The 17,768-nt window shown below is 40.8% G+C and overlaps 2 protein-coding genes across 13 annotated transcripts in view; both read left to right on the top strand.

Moving 5' to 3' along the window:
- Positions 1–1,071, top strand: part of LOC129391599 (ataxin-2-like) — a 1,720-nt gene extending 649 nt beyond the window's left edge. Inside the window, exon 2 of the mRNA XM_055080716.1 lies at positions 820–1,071. Coding sequence (XP_054936691.1) covers positions 820–1,071 — 252 coding nt within the window. The remainder of the gene's footprint in view (positions 1–819) is intronic.
- Positions 29–17,768, top strand: part of ATXN2 (ataxin 2) — a 145,655-nt gene continuing 127,915 nt past the window's right edge. For 8 of the 12 annotated variants that reach the window (XR_003677160.2, XR_008616030.1, XM_028480090.2 and 5 more), the window contains exon 1: positions 105–147. The gene's annotated coding sequence lies outside the window, so the exon portion shown is untranslated. Of the gene's footprint in view, positions 148–17,768 lie in introns of all 12 variants that reach the window. The other 4 variants (XM_024120835.2, XM_055080741.1, XM_028480094.2 and 1 more) reach the window with 2 other exon arrangements.

Here is a 17,768-nt window from a genome sequence, read left to right on the forward strand (position 1 = left end):
CGGCGGCGGCGGCCTTCTCACGTCGCCCGCCGCCGCGCCGTCGCCGTCCTCTTCCTCAGTCTCGTCGTCCTCGGCCGCGGCTTCCTCCTCCTCCTCCTCCTCGGTGGCGGCGGCGAGCGCAGGCGGCGGGCGGCCGGGCCTGGGCAGGTGGGTGTCGCGCCCCAGCCCCCTACGCTTAGGGGCCTGGACCAGCCCGGGCCTCGCGTCCCCTCCCCCGCGGCCCGCACCGCGGTCCCCGCCCCGTGACTGCTTGGGCTGGGGGGCGGGGTGGGCTGGGGGCCTTTAGTGAGGGTGACGCTCCCGTCTAGAGCCTGGTGCGGTAGGGTGAGGGGGCGCCGCGGAATCCCTCTGGGAATGTCAGGCGGTGTCCATCCTCCTGCAACATCCCCACCCCCTCTCCCAAACGGTCAAGATGGAAGGACTCGGCAGCCTCCCCCTCTCCATTTAAGTGTTCGGGAGGCTTCACAGGTCTCGGCGATTGTCAGCCCTCGATCACCTTCTTTAAGGCTCCTCCGCCCCCAGTGGGGGAGATGCTTGGGCAGCGCTCCCACCTCCTTTAAATATTAACGTGGAAGGGTCTTTAGGTTTAGGTTTTCTCCCGAAACTTGCCAACTCCCCCGTTTGGGAATAACGAGGGAGGGGGGGAAAGTTAGGGCAGTGTTCCCCCCCCGCCGCCTGTTAAAGGGGCAGCCACAGTCTCAGCTGGAGTCATGAGGGTCTGTGCAGTCTCCTTACCCACACCCTTCCCTGCCCAGGGAGCGATCGAAGGACCGGGTGGAGGTGGGTGGGCAGTGAGTCCCGCACCCCTTCCCATTTAAGTCTGAGGCGGCGGCGGGGGCTCCAGAGCTCCCCGGGAATCGTGGGGCTCTGTGCAGTTTTCCGCAGCGTTCCGCCCTCCCCCACGTGCGGAAGGGATGGGGGAGTGCCCGACCCCCCTCCAGGCCTCCCTCCTTCCCACGCAAGGCCTCTCTGGCGCGGAGGGCGGCCGAGCCGCATTGCTGTTCCGAGGCCGCGGAGGAGAAGGCGCCTTTGAATAGTGGTGGGCGACGGCCGGCCCCAGGCGCGCGGTAGAAGCTCAGGCCGGACCGCGGACGTAGCGGGTGTTGGCGGCAGGGGGCGGGCACGCTGTGTGTTTTTTTCCAGTCCTTGCCCCGATTTATAAATTTCCAGAGTAGAGGGATGTCAGCAGGAGGCACGGTGGGGTTCCGGAAGGCAGAAATGCGGTGTTTACTTGCGTCGCCTCCCCCACTTCCCTCTGACCCAGGTTTGTGGTACAGACTGGGGGGCGCACGTCGCCTCAGCCGACCGGGTCTGGCTCTGGAGGCCTGGTGCGGGGTGCGTGGGGGGAGTGGGGGTTGTCCGCATTTCGCGAACTAAGAACATGCTTAGTGTTCAGACGGGGCAGCAAATGTCAATAGATCGCATTCCGTTGTGGCCAGTGTCCTTAACTTGGGGAGTGCCGCCAGAGATCACCAAGGGCAGGCCAGTCCACTTCCCCTGTGCCCCGAGCCCGTCCGTGTTGCCGGCACCGTGCCTCGCCTTAGGCCTAGGCGGGGTTGGCAGGCTCGGTGATGAGAGTCCTCCTTAAGTAGACCTCCTGGCTTTAGCAGGTGGTGAGATAAGGGTATTTTTTGATGCAGAGTTTTCTCTTTTTCTTTTTCTTTTTTTTTTTCAGAGTTTTCTTTTTGAAAACAGGTTTTTAGCAATCCCTTTCCAAAGAATTATCATTTATGGCAGGATAACTTATCCATCAAGATGATTCAGAGCTGATTTTTTTAAAATAAGTTTTAAAATTTTATTTATTTTATTTTTGCAGCGCGCGGGCGCGGGCTTTCTCTAGTTGCAGTGAGCGGGAGCTACTCTTCCTTGCGGTGCCGGGCTTCCCATTGCGGTGGCTTCTCTTGTTGTGGAGCTCGGGCTCTAGGCGCGCGGGCTTCAGTAGTTGTGGCTCTCGGGTTCTAGAGCGCAGGCTCAGTAGTTGTGGCGCACGGGCTTAGTTGCTCCGCGACATGTGGCATCTTAGTTCCCCGACCAGGGCTCGAACCCGTGTCCCTTGCATTGGCAGGCAGATTCTTAACCACTGGGCCACCAGGGAGGCCCCAGAGCTGGTTTTTTAAGGAATTCTGCCTTCAGTGTGGGACAGTCAGGAACATTGGTTTTCTTGACTTCTACCCTACCCACCCCCCCCCCCCGCCCCCCACTCCCAGTTTCACCTTTGAAGCATCTACAATTGCTACCTATCAAAACTAGTTCAAATGAAGTGCTTATTTTCCCAGCGTTGTCCACATACTGTTCCGTAACTTCAGTTCCCCGTTTCCAGTGGCATCCATAGTAAAAAAAAATTTTGGAAAAAATTTAAATATAATTTTTATAAAGAAGGATGCACTGTTTTTTCCTTTTTGGGATCAGATAGAAATCTGACAGATATATTCAACTTGTTTAAATAATTAAAAATGAAAACTAAGGCTTTTAGGTTGCATCAGTTTTCCTTAGGCTTAAAAATTAGAGAATTTGTTCCAGAGTGGCTTGAGTGATCAAAAGTATTTGGAATGTTTTAATACCACAGGTCTTTTTTGTTCCTTGAGACTTCACAAACATTTAAGATTAATTTATATTCTTGCTTGCTTTAAGTTCTTTTCTTTGAGTCATAAATTGTATGTAGCCCTTATTCTTTTTGATGAATATGCGAAGTTTCGTTTAATGTATTGGTTTCATATAGTGTGAAATTTTGTTCTTGTACACGTTCTTTAGTTAACGTACTTGTAGAATTCTTTTCCATTTTGAATCACTGTTACTGGGTTCTTTATAAACCAATTAGTTTCTAGAGTTTCTTCACTTATGCTTGTGTGTATCAGCAGTTCAAATGTGTTTCTGGGACCAAAGGTGAATAACAAAAAGGCAGCATTGGGTTTGCCATGTTTGGAGACAGCAAAATATTCTTGAAAGTCTAGAAATTCACATGTCTGCTTTAAATAATACAACATTTCATCATATTAGACTTCTTTTGTTGTAAATAGTGGGTTTTCATGGCTTTCAAAAATTTATTGTCTTTAATTGTCATACGCTTTAGAAGGTGGCTGTTTTCTCTTAGCACAGTGTTAAAGTGTAAACATAATTTTACCTTAATCCAATTCTTACTTTTGCTGCTTTGATTTTTATGTGGTTTTAGTGATTGTGTATGTTATTTTGTGTTCAGCTTTTTTCTTCTTAGCACTGCATTATAAATTTTCTTTTTAAAGTTTCTGCTTAACCATTGTATTGTGGGGATTTGGGTTTCCACATTTTTGCTATTATAGATGGTGGTGCAGTAAACATCTTTATGCTAAGAGCTTTTTGCTTCAGTCTAATTATTTCCTTAGAGAAAGTTCCCAGGAGTGGTTTTACTAGGTCAGAGGGCCTCAAGTTTTTTATGACTCTTGCTAGCTGTGCCATAATACTCTACAGGAGACTTGTGTTAGTTTCCAGTGCTGAAAAGGTGGCTCTTTTATAGAACGGTTTTTTGTAGTTTGTCAAACACTTTGGGGGATTTTGAAAGGAAAAGTTGCGTTTACTGTCAAGTGCATACATAATTAAGTGCTTTTATTAGTTACCTGTTTATCTTTCAGTTCGGTTTCTCTGAGGATTTAATTAAATAATGAATGTGATTTGAAAACTGTAACTGTTAATACTAATGAGGATACATGCTATATCTATTGTGCTGATACTTCTACTAAGTAGAGGAATGACAGTCCTGAGGAACTTATTCTAAAACTTTGTTTTGTTTTTGGTTAACCTTCCTTGTTCATCTAAAAGTATTTTTTTTTAGCTGCTAGTATAAGATCAAATTATTTTTTGGTACCTTTTTTTGTAATTTCATAGCACTATTGGGAATTATGACTGGTTAAGCCGTATCTCTCTCTGTTCCATGTTCCCTTCCCTGTTAAAATATATATATGTGTTGCATGTGTATGTATCCATAGATAGATAGATAGATGTAGATACAGGTTTATAATCCTATTACTGTGTTCCAGACCCTAAAATAATACAGTATTAGAATTTCTTTGGATACAGGATTGTGAATGAAAACTTTCTTAGTAATTTTCAGCTTAGTACTTTCACTGCTTCTTTCTCTTAAGGCATTGCAGCTTAGAAATTATGCTGCAGTTCATTGCAGTTGTTCATCATGCTTCCATTTAAATATTGGTGAGATTTTTGTCTCTTTAAGTTCCTTATAGAAGAGCCTAAAAAGAAACTACATTCATTCAGTACATAAATTTATTGAAAATCTGTGTATAATGGAGAGGTAGGTGCTTGGGATATATTAATGAATAAAAGGAAAGCTAGCAGCCCTCCAGTCGTTTACATTCTGTTGTGAGAACCAGACAATAAATGAGACATTAAATTAGCAAACTGTATATATTAGTTAAGAGCCATAGGATTAGAGGAGAGCAGATTAAGGATATGATATGGGAGTGTGGGGGAAGGGAGTGGGTTACAGTTTTAAATGGGTTAGCGGAGGCCTCTTGAAGAGATAACATTTGAGCAAAGTTTTGAATGTGAGGTAGTTAGCCATTTGCTTTTAATCTACATTAATTAATCATATGGCCCCAATTGTAATTTATAAGGTTTGAACTGCATCATCCCTTGCTAATTCATTCTTTTGATGATAGTCAAATTTGAAATTAATCTACAGGTAAACTATAGATGGCTGTTAAAAGAGGTACCTTTTTCTGTTTCTATTGGGTTTTTTAATTTTACCTAATGAGTTTAATTTTCATCCCAAGTACCTAAAGAAAATATACTTAAAAAAATTTTATTGGAATATAGTTGATTTACAGTGTTGTGTTAGTTTCAGGTGTACAGCGAATATACGCTGTTTAAGATTGGGCAAAAACCTACAACAAATTGCTTATCTTTGACAAAGGTAAAAGTAAGCGTATGGTTGCTTAAAGATTTTGCATTTTGAAAAGTCAGCGCATTGCATGGTATCAGTTATGGTGTTTCTTTTTTGGTTAAATGTAAATCTGTGTTTCTATACTTTAACACAGGAGATGTTAACTCATATCATAGCTATTTAATAGCCATATGTTTCAGCTTTAAGGAGTTTTTTTTTGTTTGTCTAAATAGATACAGCTGTGTTAGTACTTATTTTCACTATTGCAAAGTGTTTACCTTGAAAAGGATTTTAAGTTTTTATAAGATTTTTTTCCCTAGAATTGTAATTTTCTATTTTGGCTAGATAATAATAGTATTTTGATATCATTTTAAAGAGTTAAGCCTAAACAAAACTCTCTCTTTGTAGCTATTTCAAATGATTGTGAATTCAATGGAGATACAGTTTACTAACAGGCCTACCTGCTACTGTATTTTTTTAATTGGAAGTACTTGCCTTTTTTTTTTTTTTTTAGCCTATCTGGGTCATCTGTGAGTGTTAACCATACCAAGATTTAAGAAGTCCATATTTTTTAGCAAGAGTGTCATTAAAATAAAAGTAGATTACTCTTTCCTCTTGAGGTCTTTTTGCCTCCTTAGATGTTAGATTTTAAAAATAAGGATGTGTTGGGACTTCCCTGGCAGTCCAGTGGTTAAGACTGTGCTTCCAATGCAGGGGGCACGGGTTCTATCCCTGGTTGGGGCACTAGGATCCCTCATGCCACAGGGTGGCCAAAAGGGAAAAAAAAGGGGGTGGGGGAGAGTGTTCATCAGAAAATTTACTCATCAGTGAATATGAAGCTTGTATCAAGCTTTTGAAGGATTGTAGCACCTAAATGTAGAATTTGTAATGTAGACACTTTTGATCCCATAACCTTACTAACATTACTCATGATTAGAAACAGGTTGACCTATATCTTAATGTGTTATTTTATATCTTTAAAGTATACTTTTCTACTCAAAACTAATTTCTTTTATATATGTGTGTGTGTGTGTGTATGAAATTTAACACTTTGGGGCATACAGACATGTATAGAATGTGGTCCACACTGCTTATATTATAATAGAGATAAGAGCTGTACTTAAACCAGTGTCCAAAACAGATTCTTTCTTCAAATTAATAAATTGAGAAAGTCTTTGTATAAGTATTACCTCATTTGTATTTGAAAGTTCTGTCTTTTATAATTTGAAAAACAGTACGCTTTAAATACTTAATGTAGAAGAGTGCACAGAATTTAAAAAAAAAAAAAAAAGCCCAAACTCCTTTAAAATTAAAATCTCCCACAGTCTTTCTTTTGAGATAACCACTGTTAGAAATTTGGTGAACATTTTTAAAGACTCTGAAAATGAGATCATATGGTACCTACTGTTTTGGATTCAAGAGTATGTATTTTCTTTTTTTTTTTTTTTTTTTTTTTTGCGGTACGCGGGCCTCTTCCGCAGCATGTGGGATCTTCCCGGACCGGGGCACGAACCCGTGTCCCCTGCATCAGCAGGCAGACTCTCAACCACTGCGCCACCAGGGAAGCCCTATAGTTTCTTTTTAAAGATTTATTTTTTCCCTAAAACTGTAGAATTTTAGAGCATAACAAAATAACAAAGTTTTAGAAGGGAAAAAATTTTAAGCTTTGAGAGATGAGGGGACTTGCCCAAAACAACATATTTGTAGAATTTTGTTACATCCTTCCCTTTAAGTAAACGCAGAGATAAACAAGATCATACTGTGTGGGACTTCCCCGGTTGTCCAGTGGCTAAGGCCCCGAGCTCCCAATGCCTGGGACCTGGGTTCGATCCCTGGTCAGGGAACTAGGTCCCACGTGTGCACTGCAGCTAAAACCCAGTGCAGCCAAATAAATAAACAAATATATAGATCATGCTTTGTATTTTAAAGATGACACAGCCACAGACAGTCCTTGCCCTTCAGGATAGCTTTTGTAACCTTGAGTTTGGCTGGATAAAATAAAAGGTCTAGTTCCTTATCTTTTAAAAAAAATATATAATTTTGTACATATGTGGTGTGAAATCTACTTAAATGTGAAGTCCTTGGTTTTGTTAGTTGTAATTGTTTAGTATTGTTGTGGATCTGGGGGGTTTATGAAAATTTGCCACAACTATTAACCTTAGGTTTTATTTGCTAAAAATTAATTGCAGTTGTATTCATGTGAAAATTTGAAATTCCCTTTAATTTAAAATAATACTTATGTAGATTGCTTGTACTTTAAGCCTTGAAATTGAGTCAAGTGGCCATACAATAACAATTTCATGCCATGATTAGTAGCTAAATGCATTTTGGGAACTGGATAAAACGGCATGCTGTAATGGAGTCTTTGTACTTCTCACCAGTTTGTGGTATGTGGCTTATTTTTATTAAGAGTTTCAGAACTTTAGAATGTTGTCCTCTTGAAAGTATTACCTTGAGAGAGACTTTAACAGTGTTGTCTATGTCAAATATTTTTGATTGCCACTTTATGTTCATATTGCTTTTTATAAGTCATATGTTAAAAGATACTCTTAGCAATAATTATTGTAATAGAGTATCTTGATTATAGTTTTATTTTTATTTATTTTTAAATTTTATTTATTTATTTTTAAAAGTTTATTTACTTATTTGGCTCTGCCGGATCTTAGTTGTGGCACGCGGGATCTTCATTGTGGCATGTGGGATCTTTAGTTGCGACATGCATGTGGGATCTAGTTCCCTGACCAGGGATGGAACCTGGGCCCCCAGCACTGGGAGCGTGGAGTCTTAGCCACTGGACCACGAGGCAAGTCCCAGTTTTAGTTTTAAAGAAAGAAAAGGCTGGTTTTGAATCAAATTGTGCATTCTTCTTTGGGGCTCATAAACATTTTTTGTGGACCTTGTGTAGTTACCTCTTTTTCATTCCTGAAACACACTTGAAAATCAGGTAGAGAAAAAACTTAAGGTTGAAGCTTGTGCAGATTACAGAAAGGGGAGCTCATCGGGGCCTTTTTCACTTCATACGTGATTCTGCTTAGCTTGCTTTTTTGATTTACAGATTGCCAGCAAGTAGAAAGGTAAAACTTTTAGGGGCAAACACACTGGTAGCGATGAGAAGTAATAATAGTATGATAGAAAGTTAAGAGATGGGAAAATTATAAAAAAACACACAAGAGCTGAAAAGTTTACCATCAGAGGCTATAAGTGTATAGCTCCATGCCTTAGTAGACCCCAGAGGCATTACTATTTTATGGCATAATATGTTTAATTGATGTGCTCATAATGGTGATTCATAAGACAAGGTTAAATTGTTTTTCATATCTTTCAAAGAAGTAATTTTTCAAAGGTTAGGTGATGACCCCTTAGTAGATTGTAAAATCACTTTAGTGGGTCATGACAAGCATTTTTAGAAAAGAAAAAAATAGAAGATATTACAGTGCATTGCATTTTAAGGGTAAGAATTGTTTTAAGGAACTTCTGTAATGTAGATATACTGTGTTGCAATTTAAACTCTAATTTTTCATTGGTGTAGTCAAAGTCACTGATTTAGAGGCACCAAGATGCAGTAAAAGGATTGAGGAAGGGTTTTGCAGTTTTTTTCTACGCTAGGGTTGCCAGATTTAGCAAATAAAAATACAGGATGCCCAGTTAAACTTGCATTTTTTTTTTTTTTAAGTATAGTTGATTTACAATGTTGTATTAGTTTCGGGTGTATGGCACAGTGATTCAGACGTATATATTCTTTTTCAGATTCTTTTCCCTTATAGGTTATTACAGAATATTGAGTATAGTTCCCTGTGCTGTACAGTTAGTCCTTTTTGGTTATCTATTTTATATATAATAGTGTATATAGGTTAAAACTCGCAGACTCGTAATTTATTCCCCCCTCCCCCCCAACTTGCATTTCTGATAAACGACGACTGATTTTTTGGTATAAATAGGTCCCAAATTGCATGGAACAAAATTATTATTTATCTGAATTTCAAATTTGACTGGGTATCCTTTATTTTATCTGGTAACCCCAGTCTGGGCTAGAATTGGGATTCACCCGCTGGTGACTAAAATTTAAGCTCTGTGAGGGCAGGAACTTCATTTTGTTCACGATTGTATCCCAGTCTCCTGGAACAGTGCTTGGCACTTAGTAAGTGGTCAGATGTTTGAATGAATGAATGGGCAAGTTACTCTCAGGCTCAGTTTCTGACTTATTAAAAGGGGGAAATAATACCTTCTTTAAAAAGTGAGATACTAAATTTTTATTACATGTCATTCTTGACACATATTAAGCTCTGAGTATTTTATTTGTTTTGGCGCGCTACGCAGCTTGTGCGATCTTAGTTCCCTGACCAGGGATTGAGCTTGGGCCCTTGGCAGTTAAAGCATGCAGTTGTAACCACTGGACCGCCAGGGAATTCCCTCAGTGTTTTAGAATTATACAGATCTGGAGTTGGAGGTGGCTCTGGTGAGTATTTACTTCTCATTCTCTTTACTGATGAGGAAACTAAGGCCACAGAGATTATTTGCCAAAGTTCTCCCATCATCATTGGCTGCATAGCTGGCTTTGGAATCTTGTTCCCTCTTCTTTGTAATATGTTTCTTAAGACTTATTTTCAAAATTTGGTACTCATTTAGTAATCTAAGAAAAGATCCACCTATCCAGAAAAAAATTTTCTAAGTATTTCAATTAGCAAAGGGTCTACTCTGCTATTTTTTAAAAAAATTTATTTATTTATTATTTATTTTTGGCTGTGTTGGGTCTTCATTGCTGCACGCGGGCTTTCTCTAGTTGCGGTGAGCTGGGGCCACTCCTCGTTGCAGTGCGCGGGCTTCTCACTGCGGTGGTTCTCTTGTTGTGGAGCATGGGCTCTAGGCAGTCGGGCTTCAGTAGTTATGGCATGCGGGCTCAGTAATTGTGGCACTCAGTCTCAGTAGTTGTGTCTCATGGGCTCCAGAGCACAGGCTCAGTAGCTGTGGCGCACGGGCCTAGCCGTTCCGCAGCATGTGGGATCTTCCCGGACCAGGGCTCGAACCCATGTCCCCGGCATTGGCAGGCAGATTTCCTAACCACTGCGCCACCAGGGAAGTCCCCTACTCTGCTGCTGTTTTTTGTTTTCTGTCACATTTAAGTGGAAGAGTGTCTCTTTAGTCCTTTTAACTTAGGAACTTGAATCCAAAATGAAGTTCCTCTGTTTCTACCAGGCATTCCTTTCCTCTGTGACTATGCTTTCTTAATCTTTAACCTAGCTGGCAAATAGGTTTCACTTTATCTGGTAATTATGATTGATTGTTGTGTTGTTTGGAGGATTCTGAGATTTCGTTTGGCTTTAGAGAAGAGATGTAGATAGAGAAAGGGGGTGGGTTGAGTCTTTATCATGGGCTTCGGAGGGATTTGCTAAGTGTAGCTTAGCAAACTTTCTGATTGGTCTCTTTATGCCTAGATACTTCCTATATACTCTATAGCCATAAGAATCCTCCCCCCCACCCCGCCCCTGGCAAAAAAAAAAAAATCTCCCCCGAACATCTTTCATTGTGTACTGTTTCTATTAAGAAACTTTTAGTGGCTCTCATTACTAGCTGAATCAAATCGAGACTATTCATGAATAGTTTTAGTCAAGTCCGTCCACAGACTGTGCATACTGTATTCTCCAGAATAAATCAAATTATGTCAATCTAGTCATCTTGTTCTCTTAAGCATAGGTTTTTGAAGGCTTAGCACAGATCTTTTCTTGCACAGTCTCTCACCATATTTACCCTAGGAAAATGGGATTCTTCCTGTGCCCCTGTAATTTTTGGCAAGTATCATTCCTGTGGCATTCAATGTACAGTGTCTTTTTTCCCCCATAAATTTATTATTTATTAATTTATTTTTTTATTTTGGCTGTGTTGGGTCTTTGTTGCTGCACGCGGGCTTTCTCTAGTTGCTGTGAGCGGGGGCTACTCTTTGTTGCGGTGCAAGGCTTCTTATTACGGTGGCTTCTCTTGTGGCAGAGCACGGCCTCTAGGTGCGCGGGCTTCAGTAGTTGTGGCACGTGGGCTCAGTAGTTGGGGCTCACGGGCTCTAGAGCGCAGGCTCAGTAGTTGTGGCATATGGGCTTAGATGCTCTGCAGCATGTGAGATCTTCCCGGACCAGGGCTCGAACCCGTGTCCCCTGCATTAGGCAGGCGGATTCTTAACCACTGCGCCACCAGGGAAGTCCCTCCAAGCTCACGGGCGCTAGAGCGCAGGCTCAGTAGTTGTGGCATATGGGCTTAGATGCTCTGCAGCATGTGAGATCTTCCCGGACCAGGGCTCGAACCCGTGTCCCCTGCATTAGGCAGGCGGATTCTTAACCACTGCACCACCAGGGAAGTCCCTCCAATGTACAGTGTCTTGCATTTAAGTGCAACAGCTCCTCCACTTACAAACTTTCTCCTTAGGATGAACTCTGAGATTAGGAGCAGAGCTACACCACAGATCAAAAGTGGGTTCATCCCACCGACAGATGGCCTTTTTTGGTTTTGTTTTTTCCTTTTTTGGGGTGGTTTATGGTCATTTTGCAGTCAACCATTCTTGTCATTTTAGAATTCTCTATGTGTTTACTGTGTTTGAGTTTAGTTTATCGTTGTTAAAGCTGTCATTTTCAAAAAGTGCAGCAGCAGTGAGTACTGATAGTGCCAGTCAGAAGAAACGACTTAATTATGGTAGAAATGAGAGATTTTTAAAAATTATAAGTAGTAGGAAAATGATGGCTTGGGATGGGACGAATTATTCTGAAGGACAGATAGCAAAAAGTACCATGCATATTTAGTCAGTAATAATCAACAAAAGATAAGGAGAATTAGTGGATGAAATGGAAAAACTTGGAAGTTTGCAGCTAGTGGTGTTAATTTGGGAGAAGGCTAAAGTAGTTAAAATGCTATTGCTGAAATTTTTGTCAAGACAAACAGTGTTACAGGTTCACAGTACTTTGAATAAAGAGTCTAAGGCATCTCCAGTGACATTGGAAAAGATTATTAAGAGGTTGTCTTTTGGGAAAAGATGCCAACTAGAATGTTCATATATTGGGTCTATAAGCGTTCAAACTTCCTCCTGTCCATTTTGGACTTAGGATCACATGGAGGTACAGAGGAAACTTTAAAAATTTCATTGTTCAGTGTGCCGTGATTTAGCTTAAATTGCTAGACAGTTATTGTGATAGATTGTATTTCAATTAGACGTATTGAAATATAATTTACAAAAAGTAAAGTTTACCCTTTTTAGTGTATAGTTCTTGAGTTTTGAAAAATGTACAGTCTTATACCACCACCACAATCAGAGTATCATCCCATAAATTTTCCTTGTGCCTCTTTTCAGTCAGTCCCCTTTCTCCAAACCTGGTAATCACCGATCTGTTTCCTAACATTTTAGTTTTGTCTTTTCTAGAATGTCATATACATGGTATTATACAGTATACAGCCTTTTGTGTTTGGCTTCTCTCATGTAACGTAATGCTTTGAGATTCATTCATGTTACTGAATGTTAACAGTTTCTTCTTTTTTTCTTGCTGAGTAGTATTCATTGTGTGCGTGTACAACGTTTGTTTATCAAGTGATGCACTTTTAAGTTGTTAGCAGTTTGGGGCTATTACAAATAATGCTGCTGTGAATATTGATGTACAGGTTTTGTGTGGTCATAACAATTTCATTTCTCTTGATTAAATACCTAGAAATGGAATTGCTATGTTGTATGGCACATGTTTATTTAATTTTAAAAATAATTGTGAAACTATTTGCTAAAGTAACTGATTTCTAATTGCTCTAATTTCTTGGCAACACTTAGTATGCTAGTTTTTAATTTCAGCCGTTCTAGTGGCTGTGCAGTGGTATTTCATTGTGGTTTGAATCTGCATTTCGTTATGCCTAACGATATTGAACATCTTTTCATGTGCTTGTTTGCCATTTGTTTATCATCTTTGGTGATGAGAAACTATCAGTACTTGGGATCTAACTTGTTTGAAGGTAAAGGAGCTTCTGTATTTGCATTCCCTGCCTTCTAGATTTAGAACATCTTGAGGACAGGGACGAGTGCTTTGTACCACTTTGTATACTTAGTAAGTGGTAAATTCTTTATTAACTGCATGAGCACTGGTCTCATTATTAAGCAGATGCGTTTACCCTGCCAAGGAAAAGTTGTCATCTCACATGGAACATGGCATTTATTTTATAGGCATACCATAGTTAAACTTTTTGAGCACCTCCTGTTTGCCAGGCTCTGGGGACGCAGTGGTGAGCAAGCCAGATGAGGTCTCTCCCTTCCTGGAGCTTACATACTAGTAGGGGAGACAAGGCAGAAAGTTCACACCTCTACTTCCCCTTATTACTAACGCTTAGCATGCTTCTATCTTACACGATATGGGAAGTCTTTTAGATGAAGGGGGAAAAAAGCTTACTGCTTTATCAGAAGATAGGTCCTCTTACGAGAGTAGTCTAGTATGTTGCTAAGGGTCTTATTCCTTTCAGTGCTTTTGGGATAGCCACTTACTAGTCACAGAAATCCAGTATGTTTGAGAAGCCTCCTGGTCTAAGCTTGTGAAAGCTGACTAGGGTCATACTTGAAAGGGAGAGGGAAAACTGTATTTGAGTGGACCCACCATGAGCTTGTTCTGCTAGGGCATATACATACATTTTACATATATATAATATATATACTTTCTTTCTCATTTGATTGTCACACAGTCCTGTTAGATAATCTGTCGCCCCATCCCATTTTACCCATGAGGAAGCTAAGGCCCAGAGATGCTAAGTGACCTGTTTTAACTTTACTCAGCTAGAAAGTGGCAGAGATGGAATGACTTACTATTGTTGTACTTAGGATCTCTGAAAAGGTGTATGCAAGTGAGACTAGAAGGAAACTGGTGATGGATTTAAGGAATGTTACAATTAGTTTCTTACTTTTTTTTTTTTTTTTTTTCGCAGGCCCAGCGGCCATGGCTCACGGGCCCAGCTGCTCTGCGGCATGTGGGATCTTCCCAGACAGGGGCGCGAACCCGGTTCCCCTGCATCGGCAGGCGAACGCGCAACCACTGCGCCACCAGGGAAGCCCAGTTTCTTACTTTAATTGACCAAAAACCTGAGTCACTAGCTTCCCTGGGTGAAAGAATGTTAAGTCAGCAGGCTCCTTAGGATGAAAAGTGGAAAAGAAAATGAGGAATTTGCATTTGTGACAGATATGGAATTTAGTTATTCACAGTCTGTAAATGTTATATAGGAAGTCTGCCTTAGTTTTAACCCAATCTAAAAGGTCAGAGAATAAATGAGAATTCTTATTTATTATTAACACCTTTTTTCCTGTGTAAAACAAGTTAGAAAAAACTAGCATTTCTGAGCCAAGTGGAAGCCATTTTTCTGAAGAAGAAAAGTTTAGATATGTATGTATGATGTGAAAACAGTTTGTGGAGAGCTGTTTATATAATGATGGTTACCGTTTATTTTGTGCCTGTTAGGTTTCGGGAACTGTGCCAAGTACATTACTTATATATCCTTTAATCCTTACAACAGCCCAGCCTGTCAGGTTGGTAGTGCCATATCCATTTTAAAGATGAGGGAATTGCACTTCAGAGAAATTAAGGAACTTGCCCAGGGTCAAAGGGCTAGGAAGCGATGAAGCTGAGATTCTAACCCTGTAAGACTTCAGAACTTTTGCTTTTTAGTAACTGTGCTCCACTGCTTCTAGTTAAGCTCTATGGCAAAACAAAAGCAGATGAGAATCAATGAAGAAAACAATTCAGTCATTATTGTGAGCCATAAAATGGCTTCCACTACCCATGCCTTAATCCTGGCAGTTCTATTTATAAATGAATCTGGTTCCAGAAGCTTAAGATTTTTATTTTAAAATTTGTAAACAATGTTATAAATGTGGCTAGTTTTCTGCACCTATTTTATCAGATAGTTGTTACCCATAATTAATTTGAACGAAGTAGTAGCGTATTGTATTGTGGGTTAAGAAGGCATTTTTGGCTTGATCTAAGAATTCCAACAGCACTTAATGATGTTTCTGTAGGAGAATTAGAGTGCTAGAACCCACTTCTCCACTCTTCCTGTCTCGGTCAAGTTGGAGGCTATATAGCCCTAGGGCTAGAAAAACACACTGAGTAAGACTTCAGCAGCACACATTAGTCCTCCAAAGAGAAGGGATTAAATAGTTGAAGAAATGATTCCTATATTTTGTGGCTTTAGGGAAGTTCCTGGCTATGCTGCAGTTATTTCTATGGGCCGGACAATCATGTTAGGCAATCATACATTTTATTCTTTTTAAAAAGATATTTATTTATTATTTTGGCTGTGCTGGGTCTTAGTTGTGGCATGTGGACTTAGTTGCGGCATGTGGGATCTAGTTCCCCGACCAGGGATCATACCTGGTCCCCCTGCATTGGGAGTGCAGAGTCTCACCCACTGGGCCACCAGGGAAGTCCCCATTTTATTCTTAAATTTTGCAACACATTAATTTTGCCCACCTGTTTAACCTAGCCTTCCTTTTGCTATTAGATTTAAACTCTACTTTTGGGTAACCCCTCTGCTCAAAAATCATCCTATTCCCAAGCATAAGGTCCTTTTCATTCTCAAGGCTTTCCATGATCTAACCCAGGGGTTGGCAAATGTCTTCTGTAAAGAGCCAAATAATAAATCTTTTAGGCCTTGCAGGCCACATGTAGTTTTTTTGCATATTCTTCTATTTAAAAAAATTTTTTTTAATGTAAAAAGCATTCTTAGCTCTGAGCTGTATAAAAACAGGCCACAGGACCATGGACATTTGCCAACCCCATTTTATCTTTCCGGTCATGTTTTCCAGCAACTCTTCAAAACATGACCTCCATTTAAATCAACATGGTTTCCTTTTCTCATTGCCTCTGCAGGTATCAAACTCCGCCTCTACTGCCTGCCTGCTCTTCCATCAGTATTCTCCTTTTCCACATCCTCATACTTATCCTCTAAGATCTAGTTCAGATCTTCCATAAAGCTAATTCTCATTTATTTTTCTTTTTATTAACTCTTGTAGAACTTAGCTTGTCCCATATGTTAGCTTTCTTATGTGAGAACATGTTCCATGTTTTTTCATAGTAGCTTGCTATAAACTACAAGAATAAAAAGATTCACATTTTCCCTCAATTTTCTGGTGAATGTCTAAAGTTACTGTTTCTTTTCACAAGACGGTGTTCCTTCTATGTGGCATCCTATACTCCTCCCCCAAATCTGAATTTTAGAATTGGAAGCTTGCATTTGGGATCATCATGACTCATCCTCTTTATTTTGGACAGGAGCAGGAACTTTAAATGACTTGTCCAGAGTCGCACACAATTTATTTAGCACCCTAGGCTTTTTCTTACTTAGTGGCTTACAGCAGGTTATTTTACTTGGTGCTTGAGTTTCTTCCTCTGTGAAATGGGAGTGATGAGGATTAAATGAATTATATGTGTAAAGTGCTTAAATCAATGCTTGGCACGTGGTAAGTGCTCAGTAACTTTCAGCTGTTACTGTTAGCATGTTTGAAAATCAGTAAAGGGCTTCCCTGGTGGCTCAGTGGTTAAGAATCCGCCTGCCTAATGCAGGGGACACGGGTTCGATCCCTGGTCCGGGAAGATTCCACATGCTGCGGAACAACTAGGCCTGTGCCCCTCAACTACTGAGCCCGCGCTCTAGAGCCCGTGGGCCACAACTACTGAGCACACGTGCCACAAATACTGGAGCCCATGTGCCTAGAGCCCGTGCTCCACAACAAGAGGAGCCACTGCAGTGAGAAGCCTGTGCACTGCAACGAAGAGTAGCCCCCGCTCTCCACGACTAGAGAAAAGCCCGCGTGCAGCAATGAAGACCCAACGCAGCCAAAAATAAATAAGTTAAAAAAAAGAAAATCAGTAAAAACTACCTGAGCAAATTAAGGCCGAAAACAGCTTGTTGATGGGTTTGGGGTAATGCTATATTAGTAGACACAGTTTAACATTTTGTTGAGCTTGTATGCATACTGTTGATTAATTCAGTAAACGTTTGAAGCTATCAGAATGGGATAGTTAAAAAATGAATGAAGTATCTCTGCTTCCAAGTTAACCAGTGAGTGTAGTGGGGGACGACAGGATGCAGGTAGTATAAACTGGTAGCACTGAGAAGCGAGTAAATGACTGCTTTGGGTGGGTGGTGAAGAAAGTGGTGAGTATTGAGATCGATCTTAAGAAATGATAAGCAGTTTCCAATGAGGCCATGGAAGAGAAGAGGAAGTTCCAGGCAGGGAAAGGTTTGTGCCAAATTACAGAGATGCTTGTAAACATGGTTGTGGGTTGAAAAATTTGGTTCACAGTGTGGTAGAAGAATTGGAGGAAGTAAGTATTGAAAGCAGGGAGACAGATTTGGAAGCCCTTGTAGTTAGAGAAGAACGAAGTGAGCTTGAAATAAATGCTAAAGAGAATTTTTTTAATAACAATTTTTAATAGAAAATTTCAACATAGATAAAAATAGAACAGTTTTATGAGCCTATGTATCTGTCACTCAGTTTCAGCCGTTATCAGTGAGTGATTCATCTTGTTTCTCCTTATTCCCCTCTTCCCCATTATCACTTGTAGTCTTTTGAAGGGGAGTGAAGCTGTTTTGAGGCCCTAGGAAAGATTAATGACCAGTGGGTAAAACCATTGGGAGAGAGAGTAGAGTTCACTATAAGGAAGCGCTCTTGTTGTATTAGAGGGGATGGATGCTTTGGAAGGTAGATAGCACCTACTCCTGGAGAAGCTCAAAGAGAGGACTGGAACTGCACTGTCCAGTGTGGTAGCCACTATCCATCCACATCTGGCTATTTACATTAAAAAAAATTTTTTTTAGGGCTTCCCTGGTGGCGCAGTGGTTGGGGGTCCGCCTGCCGATGCAGGGGACATGGGTTCGTGCCCCGGTCCGGGAGGAT

This window comes from Physeter macrocephalus, chromosome 19 (assembly GCF_002837175.3).
Source record: "Physeter macrocephalus isolate SW-GA chromosome 19, ASM283717v5, whole genome shotgun sequence".
Classification (NCBI taxonomy): domain Eukaryota; kingdom Metazoa; phylum Chordata; class Mammalia; order Artiodactyla; family Physeteridae; genus Physeter; species Physeter macrocephalus.